This window comes from Strigops habroptila, chromosome W (genome assembly GCF_004027225.2).
Source record: "Strigops habroptila isolate Jane chromosome W, bStrHab1.2.pri, whole genome shotgun sequence".
NCBI classification, from domain to species: Eukaryota; Metazoa; Chordata; class Aves; order Psittaciformes; family Psittacidae; genus Strigops; species Strigops habroptila.
The window spans coordinates 25856363-25877310 of NC_044301.2; the positions used below are offsets into that span (position 1 = coordinate 25856363).

General features: G+C 40.0%; 1 protein-coding gene across 1 annotated transcript in view; it reads right to left on the reverse strand.

Moving 5' to 3' along the window:
* The window catches only part of LOC115618937 (nuclear factor of activated T-cells, cytoplasmic 3-like), an 87202-nt gene that overhangs the window by 16281 nt on the left and 49973 nt on the right, over window positions 1-20948 (reverse strand). Inside the window, exons 4-9 of the mRNA XM_030510902.1 lie at window positions 9727-9926; window positions 8363-8535; window positions 7431-7571; window positions 5045-5100; window positions 4310-4436; window positions 1943-2995 (exon numbers count right to left, since the gene is read on the reverse strand). Of these exons, the coding sequence (XP_030366762.1) occupies window positions 1943-2995; window positions 4310-4436; window positions 5045-5100; window positions 7431-7571; window positions 8363-8535; window positions 9727-9926 (1750 nt within the window). The remainder of the gene's footprint in view (window positions 1-1942; window positions 2996-4309; window positions 4437-5044; window positions 5101-7430; window positions 7572-8362; window positions 8536-9726; window positions 9927-20948) is intronic.

Here is a 20948-nt window from a genome sequence, read left to right on the forward strand (position 1 = left end):
AAACATATTGCTGCTGCCAACTGCTAGTTCAGTGTTTAAAACCCTGTTCAGTTTTCCATATAGGAAGTTTAAAGAAGGTCCGATAGCTGGTGATTGAACTATAAACCTCTATAGCAAGTGTTATTTGCAAAAAGAAACCAATGAAACTGTGGCCATTTGACTCGTGTGTATTGGTTATACTTCTCTAATCTATTAGGAAGTGGCCATGCTCTAAGCGTGGCTCTTGCAGATTTTCCCATGATTCCATGTCTTTGCCAGCACAGAAACAACTTGGTCATTTCATTGTGTTAAGCAGTGGGAATAGTTTCTAAAAGCAACTAGTATTTGTGCTATGGGGAAAAAAAAATAAATTCCTTTCTTTTTACTGTCCATTGATTTTAATTTTTGAACCAGTACAAACTAACTGCCAAGATGCTCATAAATGCCAAACACTTCTGCTTATGAGGTTAAAAGTGTGAAGGGAAGAAAGATGAGAAAAAGGTAGGTTCTAACGTGACCCCAAAAACCCAACAAACCACAACAGTTAAAGCTATTGTGGAAAAGATTCACATCATCAACACCAAAGAGCTTTTAAACACCTTTTAAGGCCAGGCCTACTGTTCTTCCAGTCCTATTAACATGACACGCTGTCCTGGGTTCAGCTATAGCAGTCATTTTTCTCCTTCTTAGTAGCTGGTGCAGTGCTGTGTTTTTTTAACCTTCAGCCTGGGAACAACGCTGATAACACCAATGTTTTTAGTTGTTGCTAAGTAATGTTTACTCCGACCAAGGACTTTCTCAGTCTCATGCTTTGCCAGGGAGGAGGGGAAGCTGGGAGGAAGCAGAGACAGGACACCTGACCCAAACTAGCCAAAGGGGTATTCCATACCACAGCACGTCATGCCCAGTATATAAACTGGAGGGAGTTACCCAGAAGGCCCAGATCACTGCTCGGGTCAGGCTGGGTATCGGTCAGCGGGTGGTGAGCAATTGTATCCTCTCCCCTTGTTATTTCACTAATCATTATTATCACTGGTGGTAGCAGTAGTGGTTTTGTATTATACCTTAGTTGCGGGACTGCTCTTATCTCAACCCGTGGGGTTGACATTCTTTCGATTCTCCTCCCCATCCCTCCAGGAGCGGGGGGAGGAAGAAGGGGGGGAGCGAGCGAGCGGCTGTGTGGTCCGAGTTACCGGCTGGGCTCAAACCACGACACACGCTCTTGAAATTGCTTTTCATCTATGCCTCAAACAGTCTGACATTTAGGATCTGATCTCTTTTTTTTTTGCTTGGTTGGACATGTTTGGTAAGTGAACACTGTCCAAGTATTTGAAGTAAAGAACTTTACAGCCTGGCCTTTAGCACTAGAATGTCCTTGTTCTGTTGGTATTAAGCACGTGAATTCCTCAAAAGGGTGGCTGAAGTGGTAAGGAGAAAGCTAACAGCTACTGTGAGCAGATGTGCTGAATGATGACAGCAGATCTACAAAATGTCCGTGTAGAGACTAAGACAGTGCCAAAATGTCTGTGAAATATTTTCAAAAACTTGCCTGCCCTTCCCAACTGGGACCCCTCCAAGAAACAAGACTCCAAACTACATTTATTGCAACTTAACATATATTATTATGACTCTCACTGAAACCTACCAACAAGACCATCAGAAAAAGCTTCAAAGTAATTCCTGTACCTAAGGTGTCAATGTGTACGAGTTAATCCTCAAGCCCTGTTTTATGGAAAAAAAGAAAAAGTCTATGGGCAAATTAGACTAAAGTACTTGAACTGTGTAACTACAAATTTACAGCAGTTTTAACTTGTTGCTTTGGACACAAAAATATGACTCCATTTTGATAACACAAATTTGCTGCTGTGAAGAGGAGTATATTCTAAACAAAACAATTCTCCCACACCCACTCTGTAGCTTAATGTAGATTATATCCTGGTATTAAAATATTATATCCACTTACCATCATCTAGTGTGATGTCTTGTAGTCCTATTGTTTGAAAATTCAATTCTCGATCTTCAGGTTCTGGTTTAATGTTAATAGCTGTCCTATCTGGCGAGAACGGAGACGAATCGCATGTGGGGTGGTGCACCAGGGATGACGTTGTGTTCAGACTGCCCAGCACCAGACTGTGTGCTTGAGGGGAGTGCTGTCCCAAGTGACTTACAGTGGCTGGTGGGGGAGACAAGGCAGGTCCTGAGCTAGGAGACTGGTAAGGCATAGGTTGGAGCTGGGATGAAGAAGGTCCAGACAGTGGTGAGCGGACCAAAGGGTGGGAAGCTGTTGGGGATGGGGATGAAGCAGATGCTGGATTTGTAGAATTATATGGGACCTGCTGCACCTGGGGAGAAGACTGCCCAAGGGACCGACTCATTGCAGATGGGATGGAGCCCTGCCCAGCGCTTGGACAGTGATATCCCATCAATGGCAGGTGAGAAGATGACTGTCCTGAATGAGCTGGGTGTGCTAGCGGGTGTCCTGCTGTACTCGGTGTTGACACAGAACCTGGGCTTGCAGAATGAAACTGCATCTGTGGTAGGGCTTGGCAGCTAAGATTTAACAAATGAGGTACAGCTGTGTCTTGCTGAAATGAAATAGCATCAAATCCTTGGCTGGAGGCAGAGTTCATAGGAAGACCAGACTGTCCATTGTATGCCTCGTTAGACTCCATAGGCTGGTAAGAAGGCCTCACAGGGGGTGCTGATGTTACCTGAAAAGACTGAACCACAGCAGGAGGCAAAACATGACACTCTTCACTTGGACTAAGGTTTCTACCTTGCATATGTGGCAGGTGGGATACTGCTGAGGTCACCATGGCTGTGTATGGTGGTTGAACGGGACACACGAGGCTCCTGGGTGATGTAGACAGTAAATTTTTGTGAGGATGCCCTTGCTCTGGTGAAGGCAATTGAGTTCGGATAGAATGCAGGCCCTGGATGTTGCTTGTGTGAGGCAGGGCCAAAGATGGAATGGCAGACAAATCCACCTCATCCCTGTGCTCTTGCTTCATTATAACTACAAAAAGTAAAACACTGCATTACAAACCTAACCCATTTGTACCCTGTGATAAATATACAGAAATTGCTACCAGGCTTCAAACTTTCCTCAGCCTCTGAGCAAGGTGACTGCTGAACTTTGGCAACACAGTTATAAACTAGCTTGAGTTGTGTGTGTTGTTTTAATTACAGCAGCTCTTTCAGCATATCCCCCAATTTCAATGATGGCAACAATTGTTCTTATAATACAGTTAGAAACTGACACACAGCATTTATTTTTTTTAAGCTACTGGTAGTCTCATGAAGAGATACTGATTTTAAGTAGAAATAGCAGAAAAATGCTAACACTCTTAACTCCTAATTACTACTTTATAAAATACACTGTTAAATGAACTGTGATATATATTTATAGATAAAATGGATTTTAAAATGTTTGTGCAATAATAGCTGCAGTTATAATTAAATTTGCTTCTTATTTAAGCAGTGTCATTACTTAATTCCATCATTTAAATAATTTAAATATGGATTTCTCAAACAAAAATATAGTTTTAAGATGTATCTTGTAACTCTCTTAGAAGGCAATATTCTTAAGAATGGTTGAAAAAGACCCCATAAATCTGATAACACAATTAATGTATACTTAGTGTATCAGATACCTCGCTAATTTTAGAGCACAAGTGAGCAAAACTATTTTAAATCGTGTAAACTAATGGAAGTTGGCTTTGCCAGCACAAACATTAGCTTCAAGAAGTTTATATTAATATTTGTATCTGTCTTGAAAGACTCCTTCAGATATCCAACTGCACATCCTCCAAGCAGTACTACAGGGTTTAGCCCCATCACTGGGACCTTGTGAACTCCAACTACTCTGAAGAGGTATGAATTTCTGAAAAGACTGTAAGTGGCAGGCAAAGGAGCAGACTTTTTTTTTTTTTGGTCTTCCTTGTATCTAAACCTGTGTTGGGGGGTTCTGACATTTGAAGGGGGAAAAATACATAAAACCTGCTCTTCTACGATCTCGCTATTCTCCATGTCATCACTAGTGTTACTTAAAGAGCAGCTTCTGAGATTCATCATCATTCTCAAAGAGAAGTAGAATGCAAATTGTTCTGTAAAAAGCATTAACAAAGAAATACCTGGCTGTAATCATAGCACTGTAGCTTATTGCTCTGAATTCAGCTTTTCAATTAGACAAGCTTAAGTAAGTTGTTTTACAAATAATTCAAAGCTAATCTTACCTACCTGTCAAAGGTACAAGATTGACTGAATTACATTCAAATGTCTACTTTGAAACAGAAATTAAAATGCAACTTTTTAATTTTTTATTTAATACCTGGTGTGTAAGTAAAACGTTGAGACTGGCTTTTTTTCCTCTTGCCATTGCAGAGATAAAACTGCACCTGAACTGCGGCTGTAATGGCTTTGTTATGGTATGGAGGAACTTCAAGTATGATGTTTGCCTGTATGAAACAAAAAAGTTTTAAATGCAAATGAAACTGCTATTAATTACAGAAAAAACTAAAACACTTATTGCAAAACTAGAGAGCTGATATTTTTAAATTGGTAAACTGCAAGTTTACGTGCATTAAACAGTAAAACAGTACTATAAGCAAACTTTTATATGGAGACTTTTCTTCTTTTAAACAAGTGTTCTGAAAGTAATACTTTTAATTAAACAGACACATCATCTAAAGGATGCTTTATCTGCCAGAGCATTAAAAAAACCCCTCTAGCAGTCAAAGAACTGCATCTTGTATCATTTAGCTTTTGAGAAAAATTTTAATGCACTGGAAATTGTCATCTTAGCAAAATTATCTTCAGTTTTCTTTTTTTCAATTTCTTTTTTCACTGCATTCACAACAAGCATGCTATTTCCAGTTCCTTCAAAGCATCATCTTAATGGCTACTTTATAGTATTAAGCCAATTTGGAAGTCTCCAGTTGTCTATCTGAAACAGTCAATAATCTACTTCACTAAATGAAGTCTAAATTTCAGAACAACAATGAAGATGTCTAGTTTCTTATTTTAAAACAGAAAGCTTCCTAAAGTAAGAAAAATTGTTTCTCACCCCTTGACACTTTTCCCTAATTATTTTCCCTTCTACCTCCCATTGAGGTCGTCCATCTGTTGAGAGAAATTTACAAGCAATTCAAGCAAAAAGCATTTTCTAAAACGCTTAAATACTTAATCTTAAAAATACTTAATTAATACAAAACTGCATTTATTTTCAGTCATAAAGAGACCATTCAACTGACAGAGATACTGTAAACAAAGTGTGAAGTATAGAGATGCTTTAGAAGCTTCTACAATGTTCACAAGTTGACTGTTGCACAGGATTCTGCATTTGAACAGAAGCTGCTGTTTACGTTCAGTTAGAGTCAATTCCAAAGGAGGCAGTGTGCACCGTAAGTATACAGAGGGATTTTTTTATCCCATTTTTCTAAAAACCTTTTTGAAAGGTAGCTAAATTACTGCTAACACCTGTGATTATCCAACAAACATGCTGATGACTTCCAAGCCAAGTCACCATGTAAGAGATAACACAGACCTTCACACACATACCCACAGGTTATACATGTAAAACAAACACCCTCCCCTGACCTGAAAGGCCCTGTGGTTCAAACGCAGGGCAAGCAGTCTGTTGTGAAGTGTGAGGGAAGTAAATTGCCCGGTGACCCTCTTTCTGCTCTGACCTTGCATAACCCCTTAGCCTGAACGTAACTCTCAGTGCTCTTTGTTACTGATTTTTGTACAAGTTATAAGGGAACCTATTGTCTAGCAGCAGTACTTCTTCAAAAGGCGTTCAAGTTGTGTGTCCAAATACATTATTACATAAAACCTCCAGTTACCTTGTATTTGCTAATTAAAAAAGATCCAGCTCTTTTACTTAAATATTTAAGGAAACAATGTAGAAGAATTGGACTTGGTTGCCAACTTCTGTTTTTAATGATTGACTTTTGCTACTGTTTTCCCAAAAGTTCAAATCAAGTATTCAAGTCACAGCAAATGATAATTTAGGGTGTTCAAATTTTATGCTCTCTATATTAAAGAAGTATTAAGACAGTTACTCCTAAATTTTCAACTAATTTTCATGCATTTTAGTCTAAGAAAGAAATATGAAGATCAAGATGTATATCCAGAAGAGCTGCATAAGCAGGAAGGAATGCTGAGTAACTGAAGATCTTTGAGTAATATGTATATATATACCTAAGTGTGTGTATAATACAAAACAAAACTAAGAAAACTTGCAATAAATTCGTTATATCTGGTTGTAGTAAAAATATTTGATAGGGGTTTTTTGGTGGTAAATTCTCTAGTTTATGGAGTTGCATCATTATAAAAATGATAGAAGAGAGAAAAGAACATGGGTTTAGGAAAAAAAAGCAGCTTTCAAACCTGTACTTGCATTTAAAGAAAGATGTTTTAGAAATATTCATCCAAAATCTGCAAGTTTCTTGCTTACTTGGAGATTCTATGTCCTATATGTTAGACTGAAAAATTAAATATTGGTTTTATTTCATGAGGTCAGTATGAAGCAGTTAAATTTTCCTACCAATTTCACTGCATGAAGGACACACTATGTCTTTAGTACACCTGAACTATGTGCCTGCAATATAATTGTGAACTCTACTGTACTAATACACACATGTAAGCCTACTGCAGTTCTCACCCATGACTACGTGCTGCCTAGAAGACTGAACTTGGATTCTAGAGAATGAGAATCATGTAGTAAACTAACTATAACATTTCTGATTTCTTGGCAATTAAGTAATTGACAGGTGTCAAGCTCACTGATGTTTAACACATGTACAAGAGGTCACTACCGTTCATACCACTGCTTACTGCCAGTATTTTACCTACATGCACACTTGCCTGTTTACAAATTGGACATAGACACAGCTGAAGGATACATTGCACCCCAAATCTGAGCCAGATCTTGAGACTTGTTAAAAATTGCAGCCCTGAAGACTAACTTCTACAGAAAATCTTATGCAAATATATGAAAAAAAAAAAATCAGTAGTGTTTTCTAACTAATATTTATTGCATTAGCTTAGGAGTAAGTCAGTTCCTGTGCAATGATTAAATCAGATGTAACATCAATGCCAAATAGTACATTTCCTTTTAGAATTTTTTTTTTTAATGACAAAATACACAGTAAGATATGTCAACAGCATCTTTCAAATACACACAATTCCAAGTTAGTGTCATGGTTTAAGTCCAGCCGGTAACAGGCCAGGACAGTTAGCTAGCCTGTAATTGTCTTCCTGAATCACAAGTACTACTTCATTAATAATTGCCAACCAGCATGTAGATCAATGCCCAACCTGGAGTTTCAGATTACTCCTTATGACTATTTTTTTTTTTACTTTTAAAAACATCCTTACTTCCTAAAATCAAGCTCAGGCTTGTGGTTTTTGCTTTGTTTTGAAGCAAAACCTAAGATAGCATTTACCTTGTCCTTTTTCAAAAAATATAATTTTGGATTCTGGAAGAAAATTGGATCCTGTCACCACCATTTCATGGCCTCCATTTACTGAGCAACTGTTGATGCTGTACTTCTCAATCTGAGGGAGTTCTTGAGCAGATCGCTGAGCTTTAAAAAAACACAATTAAGGGAAAAAGTATTATTCTCAACTTTAAGCATATTGACATGTCTTTTATGATCCTATCTTGAAGAATCAGGGGTGAAACCAAACTGACCATCTATTTACATAATAATAATAAATAATATTTTTTGTATTATTTATCTTTGTTTTTAAAATGATGTTGAAATTTTATAAATATAGAAAAGAAACACTAAGAAGCCATGAATCCCAACAGTCTCTACTGTTACAGCAAATGATATATTTAATTTAGGAATATTAATTTAAAAATTACTTTACTGTTTTATAGACAAAATTAATTCTAGGAGAAATTCAGCTTGTTTAAGGTCACATTTTGATTCCTCAGTGCCAGCATTTAACAAATGAACTCTCTAGAAGTTCAGCTGTGCATTAGATAATACTGTATGAAGACAAGTAATGGTATAGACTCTTTTAAATGAAATGGTATTAGTTCTTCCTGAAATTAGTATTTATTTCACTGAGATACATCAGCTGCCTCTGCTCATATTCAGGAACCACTGAAGCTGCTAGCTGCGTGACTGCAGTATTAGGTCTAAAGCCTATAACATTGGTTTTCCTCCAAACCTTCAGGCTGCCACTTGGCAAGTCCCATCTTTATATAAAGCTGTATTAATTTTTGGTAATTTAGCTCTTTACACACAATGCTTTTTACATACACTTGTTACATGTAATTCTGGCAATAAATATTGTCAGAATGACAATGCTACTAACACATGCAGAAAACATGAGTACGAATTATGTACAGTTAAAGCAATCTTACAGCATTCAACAGGTATGGAAGCAGTCTGCAGGGATAAGACTTTTCCACTAGGTTGTGGGATGTGAACACGAAACACAAGCCGCACTCTGGTATTCTTTCTTCCAATATCTGTCTCTCCTTTACGGAGCTCTATATCTGAATTGCGAAGTTTCAAAATACCAGCACAATCAATACTGGAGGTAGGTGAGGACAGATAGATCAGAAGAGAAATGGAAGAAAATTAATCAAACCATTGACTCTGTAAACCCTTCTTTTGTTAAAGAATGAACAGCATTCTATTTTACCCCATGTTATGCTATTTTAAATGTTATTTTAAATGTCTGAGACTAAAAGATCTGCTAGTGTCAAAAATGGCAGCAACATTTTGTCTGTTGTTTGTTGAAACATTTTGCCTTGTAAATGTTTAGCTGCTGCTTTTTGAGCCTTTAAAAGATTATGTGCTATTGTACAATGTTTAACCTTTATAGTAAGTTATTTAACATAATAAACACCATCAGGAGCAAGAGACCTATATGTGGCTCTGCCTTAGGAAGGACTAGAGAATGACAAAAGCATAGCCATCAAATCTCAGTTACCATTCCACATAACTCTTGGTTATTCATATGACACACATACTTTAATCAAGTAACACATATATGTAAACTTGTGAGGAGTGTTCTCTTGCACATTATCGTGGGTTCATAGCCTTCAATGGAACTAGCATGAAGTCTGCAACTAGGAAAATTTAGGCTGACTTCAGAAGTCTACATAAGAAATAAATGCGCTATATAAACAAATAATTGTGCTTTGCTCTGTTCCCTGACCCTCCAGCTAGAATGGAGCTACTTAATTGTTGCTATAACTAACCATTAAACTATTACTTAGCACATTCTATCTGGCAAGACCTGAAAAGTCAGAATAATGCAACTGCTAAAAAGAAAATAATCAGAACAAGGAGAAGGCCTACTATGATACCACAAGTCAAATCACCACATTCAGTCAAGAAACAAAGAACTAAGCTGTATGACTGTATTTTCATAGAAAAAAGTTTTATGTCTCTGTAAAATCAAAGAAAATCTTCACTACCATTAACCCACATACAATGCTACAAATGTGGAGTCATATGTATGTATGGATCGTATGGGGAAAAACAATCCCAGAAGCGCTCGTCTATTTCCCTGTCAATCTTACCAGCTTCCCTGTCTCTCTCCTCCTTTACTTCTGACTACCTGAACACTGGCACATTTAAATAGATGTGTCTATCTTAACCATGAGCCATATTTGCAAAAAATATGCTATTCTACAAGATTTTCTTTCACCTCTGCACAAAAGAAAAAAAGAAAAAGGCACATACAACTACACAGCTAAGTTACACTGTGACGTACCTGGCTGACATATTATTTTCAGGAAGAAGTGGTATTTCCAGAACTTTTGTGCTGGCAATTATTATCTCTTGACTAGCTGTTGCAACTGTTTTTCCAGTGATTCGGTGCACCTGGTAGAATGCATGAGGTCTTAAGTACCGATCATCTGCTGTGCCAATGAACATCTGTAGGTTTACTGGCTTTTTGCTGTAGCCCAGGAGCTGATGAAAAAGTAGATGTAATATTAAAGTATTAGTTGACTTTTACTGCACTTGCATGTGCATAATATAAATGCACAACTAGTACAAAGGCTTAGGAGTCAAAGAGTAGCACTTAATTACAAACTTTTTCAGTCTCTTCAGAAATCAGAAAACAGAGTACAGGCATCTGTCTGTCCTCCATTACAAGTATCAGGAACAACATTTACCAGAACAAACTAATATCAAAATATCTTTATTACTTTTAAACCTCTCAATCCTTATGTACAGGATTTCTACAGCAAAGCTATGCTATGTGATAGGTGTGTTTCTGATATTGTTTTTAATCAAAGCCAAATTACCAATTGTACTAAGATACACCTAGTTTATAGAAATACAAAAACTATTTTTAAGTTTAGCTTTTCTATTACAGAATGTGGTAATGAGTTTTGTTAAAATTAAGAGGTTCAGTGAATGCAAATGTATCATGTTAGGACAAAGAAAATTTAATTCATAACTAGATCATGTATGGTTTATTTTTGGCAAATAAAATGTTTTAAAAAGCAAAACTTGGTAAATATTAATTCATGCATCTTTCCTTTTCTTAAATATAAGACTAACCATCAATGCACTCGGTTGTCATAAAACCACCTGTTGCTTGAGCTAAAAATGGTAATTCTAGGCACAAAACACATTGAAACATCAGGAAAAAAATTAACAAACTCTAAAGGAAAATGCTAGTTTTATGAAAGTACATTGGTAACAATTATCCAGATGATTTAAAGAAACAAATTTAAACAACCGTAACATGCAGTTTTAAATCTGAAACCTATACAATGTCTTACACATCCATGAAGTCCGCTTCCCCTTCCTGCAGCTGGCAGACTGATACACACTGCAAGTTATGCAATTTCTAAAAAGCAATGGAGCAAATGTACATTTCATCCACTTGGACATCAACTGATGTTCAAAGGGAGGGAGGGCCAGACATTCATTCTTTAAATGTGGTTTTGTCATGTCAATAGTTTTGTCTCTAGGGAAGAGTTATTTGGTCACACAACAATAATATCCAAGCTCTTTACAGAACAAACACTTAAAACCCAAACAAAACCAATTTAACCTACTTAGAAGAGTAATTTAACACTGGTAGTCAGCAGTACAAAAACGCAAAGCACACCTGCACCCAGGAATCAGAAGCACCACTGTGGATTCCTTGTACCTTGATGCTCTACTATTGGCAGGAAGGTGTATGAACACCAAATGAATGCCTGTTTTCTACATTCAAGTTACATACCAGTCTCATCACTTTTATTAGAGCTTTCTCAATCAAGAACAGAAATTTGGTTTCCAACAAAGTCTGGAACTTTACATAGCCATTCTCGAAGCTTTCAGCCTTATGTGAATGCTTTTGTCTAAGATGTAATACTCATTAATTAATCCACCTAGATACAACAGCATGGTCTTATTTCCTTTCCATAAATGTTATACGTCTCCCAGCTGTCATGCCTTTGAGACCAGTCCAGTTCAACTTTTACCATAAAATGTAGACTACATTAGTACTATACTGTACGTAGACTACATTGGTACTATACTGTACATAGACTACAAATGAGGTTGTGCTAAAGCAGACTGGTTTCTGTCCTTAAACTCAATGACTTTTCATCTGTCTCCCCACCTGACTCCAGCTACCACTGAGAAGTCATGCATGCATAGGCAACCCCAACAAACTGACTTAACATTAAATCAAAGTTGCAGCTCCTCACCGGTTTAAGAGTCCTTAACCTCTTCAGACCCTCATTACAATGAAGGAAAAATATCTGTGACAAAAAGCCAAGCAATCTAAGTCATGGAAGCTTTTATGACAGACAATGTTGTCGTGGTTTAAGCCCAGCTGCTAACTCAGAACCACGCAGCTGCTCGCTCGCTCCCCCTCTTCTTCCTCCCCCTGCTCCTGGAGGGATGGGGAGGACAATCGAAAGAATGTAACTCCCATGGGTTGAGATAAGAACAGTCCAGTAACTAAGGTATAATACAAAACTACTACTGCTACCACCAATAATAATAATGATAAGGGAAATAACAAGGGGAGAGAACACAATTGCTCACCACCCGCCGACTGACACCCAGCCTGACCTGAGCAGTGATCTGGGCCTTCCTGGTAACTCCCGCCAGTTTATATACTGGGCATGACATGCTGTGGTATGGAATACCACCTTGGCTACTTTGGGTCAGGTGCCATGGGCCCACTGGGCTAAAAATAATGCACCCTTATGTTTCCAATCTAAATCCAACTGAGCCACTTCAATATTAGCAGCTGGATCCACCTCTTGGTTGTTCCGATGTTCATCACTGTCCCGACTCTTGAGTACATGAGCATCTACGTGGCGTACCTTCACCACCAGGTTCTGCACCTGGGCAGCGATATCTTGCCACAGTGCAGCAGCCCAGATGGGTTTCCCTCGGCATTGCCAGTTGCTCTGCTTCCATTGCTGCAACCACCCCCACAGGGCATTTGCCCCCATCCATGACTCAGTATAGAGATAAAGTACTGGCCATTTTTCTCGTTCAGCAATGTCCAAGGCCAGCTGGATGGCTTTCACCTCTGCAAACTGACTCAACTCACCCTCTCCTTCAGCAGTTTCTGCAACTTGTCCCAGGGGACTCCACACAGCTGCCTTCCATCTCCGACGCTTTCCCACATTACGGCAGGACCCATCAGTAAACAAGGCATATTGCTTTTCACTCTCTGACAGTTCATTATATGGTGGGGCCTCTTCAGCACACGTCACCTCTTCCTTTGGTGACATTCCAAAATCTTTGCCCTCTGGCCAGTCCATGATGACTTCTAGAATTCCTGGACGACTGGGATTTCCTATTCGAGCTCGTTGTGTAATTAGTGCGGCCCACTTACTCCATGTAGCATCAGTTGCATGATGTGTAGAGGAGACCCTGCCTTTGAACATCCAGCCCAGCACAGGCAACCAGGGTGCCAGGAGGAGCTGTGCTTCAGTTCCAATCACTTCTGAAGCAGCTTGAACCCCTTCATAGCCTGCCAGTATCTCTTTTTCAGTGGGAGTATAGCTGGCCTCGGATCCTCTGTATCCTCGACTCCAAAAGCCGAGGGGTCGACCTTGAGTCTCCCCTGGAGCTTTCTGCCAGAGACTCCAGGTAGGACCATTCTACCCACTTGCGGTGTAGAGCACATTTTTCATGTCTTGTCTAGTCCGGACTGGTCCAAGGGCTACTGCATGAACTATTTCTCGTTTAATTTGTTGAAAGGCTTGTTGGTGCTCAGGGCCCCATTTGAAAACATTCTTCTTCCACATCACATGATAGGGGGCTTACAATCAGACTGTAATTTGGGATGTGCATTCTCCAGAACCCCACAACACCTAAGAAAGCTTGTGTTTCTTTCGTATTTGTTGGTGGAGACACTGCTGTTATCTTGTTGATCACATCTGTGAGGTTCTGGCAACATCCATCTTGCCATTTTATTCCCCAAAATTGAATCGCCTGTGCAGGTCCCTTGACATTACTCCATTTTATGGCAAAACCAGCCTTCTGAGGAATTTGGATTATTTCCCTCCCACCTCAAAAACCTCTTCCGCTGTATCGCCCCACGTTGGGTGCCAAAAAGAGCTGTCATGGTTTAAGCCCAGCCGGTAACTCAGAACCACGCATCTGCTCGCTCACTCCCCCCTCTTCTTCATCCCCCCGCTCCCGGAGGGATGGGGAGGACAATCGAAAGAATGTAACTCCCACGGTTTGAGATAAGAACAGTCCAATAACCAAGGTATGATACAAAACTACTACTGCTACCACCAATAATAATAATGATAAGGGAAATAACAAGGGGAGAGAACACAATTGCTCACCACCCACCAACCAATACCCAGCTTGACCCGAGCAGCGATCTGGGCTTTCCAGGTAACTCCCCCCGGTTTATATACTGGGCATGACATGCTGTGGTATGGAATACCCCTTAGGCTAGTTTGGGTCAGGTGTCCTGTCTCTGCTTCCTCCCGGCTTCCTGTGCCCCTCCTCACTGGCAGAGCATGAGACTGAAAAGTCCTTGATCAGAGTAAACATTACTTAGCAACAGCTAAAAACATCGGTGCGTTATCAGCATTGTTTTCAGGCTAAAGTTGAAAATACAGCTCTGCACCACTAAGAAGGAGAAAATTGACTGCTACAGCTGAACCGAGGACAAATGTCCTGTCCTATAATTGATATATTGCCAACTAATTTCTTACTTGATTCAATTTTTTTGTGTTTACGTATGTATGTCTTATTTGCAGGCTTATGTTCTGTCAAATACGTAAAATCTTTTTGTTCTCCCTGGAGTTCTCAGTACAAACAGAGCTAAATCCAGCAAAAAAACCACCCCACCAAACCAAACCAATGCAACCCCTCAGACATTGAGCGGAGACAGTCTAGGTTATCAGTGTCATTTCCTATGTAAATAAATGTGATATTTGAGCATTTACAAATGTTACAGTGGAGACGAAGCACCTCCTGTGCCCATCAGTGTACTGACAGTTTTCTCTCCATCTTTCAGTCACCTGTAAACTACGGGAACACAGCTGGACCACAACAAACTTTGCTCTTTATCGTTGTGGTGATAGTAGAGCACAGGGACTCTTACATCAATATACATCGAATATAAAAATGCATATCTACATCTTTCAAAAGATTTTATTTTTTAAATACCAAATGAACATTTTCATGTTTTCTGAGTCTGAATTATTTTAGGAGTTTAAAGAAAATTTAAGAACATGGATTAATTTACCATTTACAGCAAACATCTTGTTCCAAGTTCTCAACACCATCCATTTTCCTCAAAGTTAAAGATTTAACTCAATTGAATACACCCTAAATGTGACGTTCATTAAATGTGTTCACTCTAATACTGGGAATTATATAAATTACAAGCCAGACCTATTAAAAAATTTGAATAGCTTCCAAATGAGGTCACTGTGACAAAGCTGATTTCCCATTAAAGCTATCTTCCCCTTCCTTAACAATTGATGTCTACACAACAGTTCAAGAGATACTAGTGATATGAGAGAGAGAGAGAGAGAGAGAGAGAGGGGTGGGGGATAGGGATACTTGTAAAACTAGGCTGGTGTGTCTGCAGTCAGTAGAGAAGCTGTCCTCTACACAAGCCTACACACAGCAGGAGTTTTAGTGAAGCAAAATCTACCCCATGCCAGCAGTTGCAGTGATATTGCCTATGGGACTCTATGGCCATATGCTACATTTGAACTGCTCAAAGCCATGTCTAAAGCTAGTTTTGCTTCCATTTTTCCTTGGTGCTCACTCAGATATGCTATGATAGGAGACATATAGGGCCTGGTTTATGCTAAGCACAGTGGGGGGTGGAAGTCTGACCAAAAATGCCCACCCCACTAACAGATTAGTTATGTATCAATAGGTTTTCAAGTGCATTTTATGTACAATGCTCTTGCAATACAAGCTCTTGAGCTTCTTGACTGTCTCACATCACTGCAGTACATTAGCTATACCAGAGTAGAGATGCGAAACTATGTTACTACATCTTCAGAAGAAATAATAACACACACACCCCCCAACAAGACCCCACACAGTAGCACCACCTTTAGTCACTTTCCTTTGGTTTATATATCAAATTAAATCAAAACAAACAAGAAATCCAGCACCCCAAGAAAAAATATTATAACATAACAGAATACACTTTGATAGTAATTTAGAAGAAACTTATGCATATTATAATACAGAAGCATATAAATAAGGCATCTCATAATTAAAAATTAGCTGCAATAACATCAGGACAAAACCCTGAAAATTTCATACATACTTAAAAGCTATAACAGTATAAAGCAGTCTACAAACAAAAAAGCCACACTCTAGCTTACACTACAGCTTTGTCTCAAATGAATTGCTGTAAAGGATCTGCAATGAAGTCTTGTTAAAGGTACTGGAATATACTATATATACACATATATATAGTATATTCCAGTATCTATAAATATATATATATGTACACATGGGTAGATAGAATAGTAACACATTAGCAAGGTAGCAGAGACTTCATAAATTTATACTTTGCATTACAGAGGAGTTATTGCATTTATTCAAGGTTTAAAAATAAAAATTTAAAATACATTCTTTTTAAATACAGTTTTGTTCTAGTTAAAAAAACCCCACAACCCATTGATTGTTCTTAGTTCCACTGACATTGGGGTGACACTTTCTTATTACCTCATCTGCTTTATGCACAATTCTGTACGTTGAACAGCCCAAACATTTAAGTCAGTAAAAAAATAATTGCTAATTGTTTAATGAAAATACCTACATAATTAACTTGAAAGAGCCTAATAAAGCCAAGGTAGCTTTAGTTCACATTCGTAAAGAATACACAGTGTATACAAATAAGAACATAGTGTCTCCATACAGACCATAGGTGGTTAACAGCATTTACAACCTACTGGTAAGTGCTGCAATCGCAACGATGCAGATGCATTACAATAAACTGCTGCAATATCAGTGTGCTCAAGATTCAGTCATGGGTCACTTACAGCAAGACAGCAACTTGAACTACTGTTTGAGCACTAGGTATTTTACTGCAAAAGATGGTTGAAGAAACTCAGACTTGATGTGGAGTTTTAGAAAGCAGGCATTCTTCATTGCAGCACTGGGCGCACATGCGAATCATTTCACAAAGGTGAGTGTACCTAGAGTCTATAAGCAGCATCCATATATCCAACAAGCTTATGCATATTTACAGCCTTTCCAGGAAATGTTTCACATATTCATTAGATTTCCTGGAACTAATTGTAATATTTGCATTTTAATTATGCATGTGCCTTCTTGCTGAGTGGTGGTCTCGAGGGGTCTCTGGTGGTCGCCGATAGTCTTCCTCACTGTGTCCGCTGACTGACCTCTGTGCTTGCACATGTGCAAAAGACTCTTGTGAATTACTTAACAACTGTGTCTGTGTTTTAGGTCGGTTTATTCTGATTTGTTCCTTATGTTGAAGAACCGGCCCCATCTGTCTTGGTCATTCCTTTCTTGTTGTCGTGGTTTGAGCCCAGCCAGTAACTCAGAACCACACAGCCGCTCGCTCACTCCCCCCCTTCTTCCTCCCCCCGCTCCCAGAGGGATGGGGAGGAGAATCGAAAGAATGTAACTCCCACGGGTTGAGATAAGAGCAGTCCCGTAACTAAGGTATAATACAAAACCACTACTGCTACCACCAGTGATAATAATGATTAGTGAAATAACAAGGGGAGAGGATACAATTGCTCACCACCCGCCAACCAATACCCAGCCCGACCCGAGCAGTGATCTGGGCCTTCCGGGTAACTCCCCCCGGTTTATATACTGGGCATGACATGCTGTGGTATGGAATACCCCTTTGGCTAGTTTGGGTCAGGTGTCCTGTCTCTGTTTCCTCCCAGCTTCCCCTCCTCCCTGGCAAAGCATGAGACTGAGAAAGTCCTTGGTCGGAATAAACATTACTTAGCAACAACTAAAAACATCGGTGTTATTAGCGTTGTTTCCAGGCTGAAAGTTAAAAAACACAGCACTGCACCAGCTACTAAGAAGGAGAAAAATGACTGCTATAGCTGAACCCAGGACACTTGTCTTCACAGTCAGTTGACTATGGAGGGGTGAACCAGCCCCATCTGTCTCGGTTACTCCTTCCTTATCTTCAAGGACTACCCTTGGTTTATACATACCCCAAGGCCGCACCGGCCCATCTTGCTCTCAGCAGAGTGGTCCCAATTTACAACCTAACATCTTCGCTTACAATTAACAGAGCAGTTTTAATTTACAACTTAGCATTTTATCTTACAATTCCCCCCTTTGAGACTTATAGTATACACATATATGCTATAAGTCTCATATATCATTTTCCCATATTTATTCTGAAACACCATTGTGAACAGCAACTACAACATTGAATCATAGAATACTTAGGGTTGGAAAGGACCTTAAGATCATCTAGTTTCAAACCCCCTACCATGGACATGATGCATGCTAGGGTACAAACATGAATTATAATAATAATTATTACAAATTCTTTAACCATGTCCAATTTGGTAGCCAAGAGGTAAGTTTGTACCATAACTCTTCAAAACCCCATGAGGTATCATCTCTAGTGACTTGGTGCAAGATTTTTGTCCGTTCCCAAATTTTGGCCAAATCTGTAGATATTTTGCTGCTCTGATCTATGTATGTGCAGCAGCTTGTATTTATAACTGTACAAACATCTCCTTAGGAAGCTAATAGCAGATCAAGGGCCATATGGTTTTGCAACGTCACCTGAGATAGGCCGGATGCCTCAATCTGTAATGCCTGTATAGCATCTATAATTTTGCTTTCAATGTTTTCAATTACTGCAGATATATTTACAATCATCTTTTCTAATTCACTCCCAACCAAAGGAGAAACCTAACAAAACTGTGACGATCTGCAATAGCATTATGAGTTCTCTTGGTCCGTTTTAGGAAGGTTCCTTCTTCATTTTTTAGGGTTTTGATTATTGTAATATTTGGGACTACAACACCCAACATACATGTTCCAGTCCATCCTGGGGGAAGGGCTTTTCTAGCAGTATTATTACACAGTCAATACCACCCTTTCAGAAAGCTGCTACCATCCACAAATAGTTCGTAATCCACATCCTTCAGGGATGTATCTTGCAGGTCAGTACGACTGCAATATACCTACTAAGTAGTCTGTAAACAGTTGTGAGTCAGCTCTCCTGCTTCTGGATCAGTTGTCAAAATCACTGCTGGGTTCAAAACCTTAGTGACTTTCAATTCTACGTCCCCTTGTTCTAAAAGCACAGCCTGATATTTTAACAGCCTGCTTGGGGAAAGCCAATGACTGCTTTTCTTTTTCTCTTAGAGACTCTAGACCTTTTCTTGCTTTCAGTTTTATAGGATATTGTTTCTATCTTCCCAATCTGATGTTTTGTTTCACATTAATAGTTACTGGTTCTACATTTCATGATTCTCGTGGTACTCCAGCAGCCCATACTAGGGGGAATTCTAATCCCATTCTACAAGACATAAATGGAGAATCTTATGATCACCATTAGAGATGCCCTGCCTCCAGCCAGGTGGAAGAGAGGCACAATCGGATTTACTAGACTGTGTGGATCAGATGGCCTGGCACATCAGTCCCACAGGAGTATAAGGCTCTACTGGATACTGGTGCACAGTGTACTCTGATGCCATCAAGGTATCAAGGGGTGGAACCCATTTATATTTCTGGAGTGACAGGAGGATCCCAAGAGTTGACTGTACTGGAGGCTGAAATGAACCTGACTGGGAGGAAGTGGCAAAAGCACCCCATTGTGACTGGTCCAGGGGCTCCGTGCATCCATGGCATAGACTATCTCAGGAGAGGGTACTTCAAAAACCCCAAAGGGTACCGATGGGCTTTTGGTATAGCTGTCTTGGATACAGAGGAAATGAAGCAGCTGCCCACCTGGCCCAGACTCTCAGAGGATCCTTCTGTTGTGGGGTTGCTGAAGGTCAAAGAACAACAAGTGCCAATTGCGACCACAACAGTGCACCGGCGGCAATATCGCACCAACCGAGACTCCCTGATTCCCATCCATAAGCTGATCTGTAGACTGGAGAGCCAAGGAGTGAGAAGCAGGACCCGCTCACCCTTTAATAGCCCCATATGGCCAGTGCAAAAGTCTCATGGAGAGTGGAGACTAACAGTAGACTATTGTGGCCTGAACGAAGTCACACCACCATTGAGTGCTGCCGTACCAGACATGCTAGAACTTCAATATGAACTGGAGTCAAAGGCAGCCAAGTGGGATGCCACAACTGATATTGCCAATGCATTTTTCTCAATCCCTTTGGCAGCAGAATGCAGGCCACAGTTTGCTTTCACTTGGAGGGGCGTCCAGTACACTTGGAACTGACTGCCCCAGGGGTGGAAATACAGCCCTACCATTTGCCATGGACTTATCCAGACTACACTGGAACAGGGGCAAGCTCCAGAACACCTGCAATACATTGATGACATCATCGTGTGGGGAGATACAGTGGAAGAAGTTTTTGAGAAAGGAGGAAAACAATTCAAATCCTTCTGAAGGCCGGTTATGCCATAAAACGGAGTAAGGTCAAGGGACCTGCACAGGAGATTCAATTTTGGGGAATAAAATGGCAAGATGGACGTCGCCAGATCCCCACAGATGTGATCAACAAGATAACAGAATTGTCTCCACCAACAAATAAGAAACACACACAAGCTTTCTTAGGTGTTGTGGGGTTCTGGAGAATGCACATCCCAAATTACAGTCTGATTGTAAGCCTCCTATCATGTGACACAGAAAAATGTTTTCAAATGGGGCCCTGAGCACCAACAAGCCTTTCAACAAATTAAACAAGAAATAGTTCTTGCAGTAGACCTTGGACCAGTCCGGATCAGACAAGAGGTGAAAAATGTGCTTTACACCACAGCTGGGGAGAATGGTCCTACCTGGAGTCTCTGGCAGAAATTTCCAGGGGAGACTCGAGGTCAACCCCTCGGCTTTTGGAGTCGGGGATACAGAGGATCTGAGGCGAGCTATACTCCCACTGAAAAACACAGACTGGCAGCCTATGAAGGGGTTTGAGATGCTTTGGAAATGACTGGCACCGAAGCACAGCTCCTCCTGGCACCCCGGCTGCCTGTGCTGGGCTGGATGTTCAAAGGCAGGGTCTCCTCTACACATCATGTAAATGATGCTATATGGAGTAAGTTGGCCTCGCTAATTAAACGGTGAGCTCAAATAGGAAATCCCAGTCATCCAGGAATTCCAGAAGTCATCATGGGCTGGCCAGAGGGCAAAGATTTTGGAATGTCACCAGAAGAGGAGGTGATGCATGCTAAAGAGGCCCCACCAGAAAAGAAACTGTGAGAAAGTGAGAAGCAATATGCCTTGTTTACTGATGGATCCTGCCATATTGTGGGAAAGCATCGGAGATGGAAGATAGCTGTGTGGAGTCCCCTACTACAAGTTGCAGAAACTGCTGAAGGAGAGGGTGAATTGAG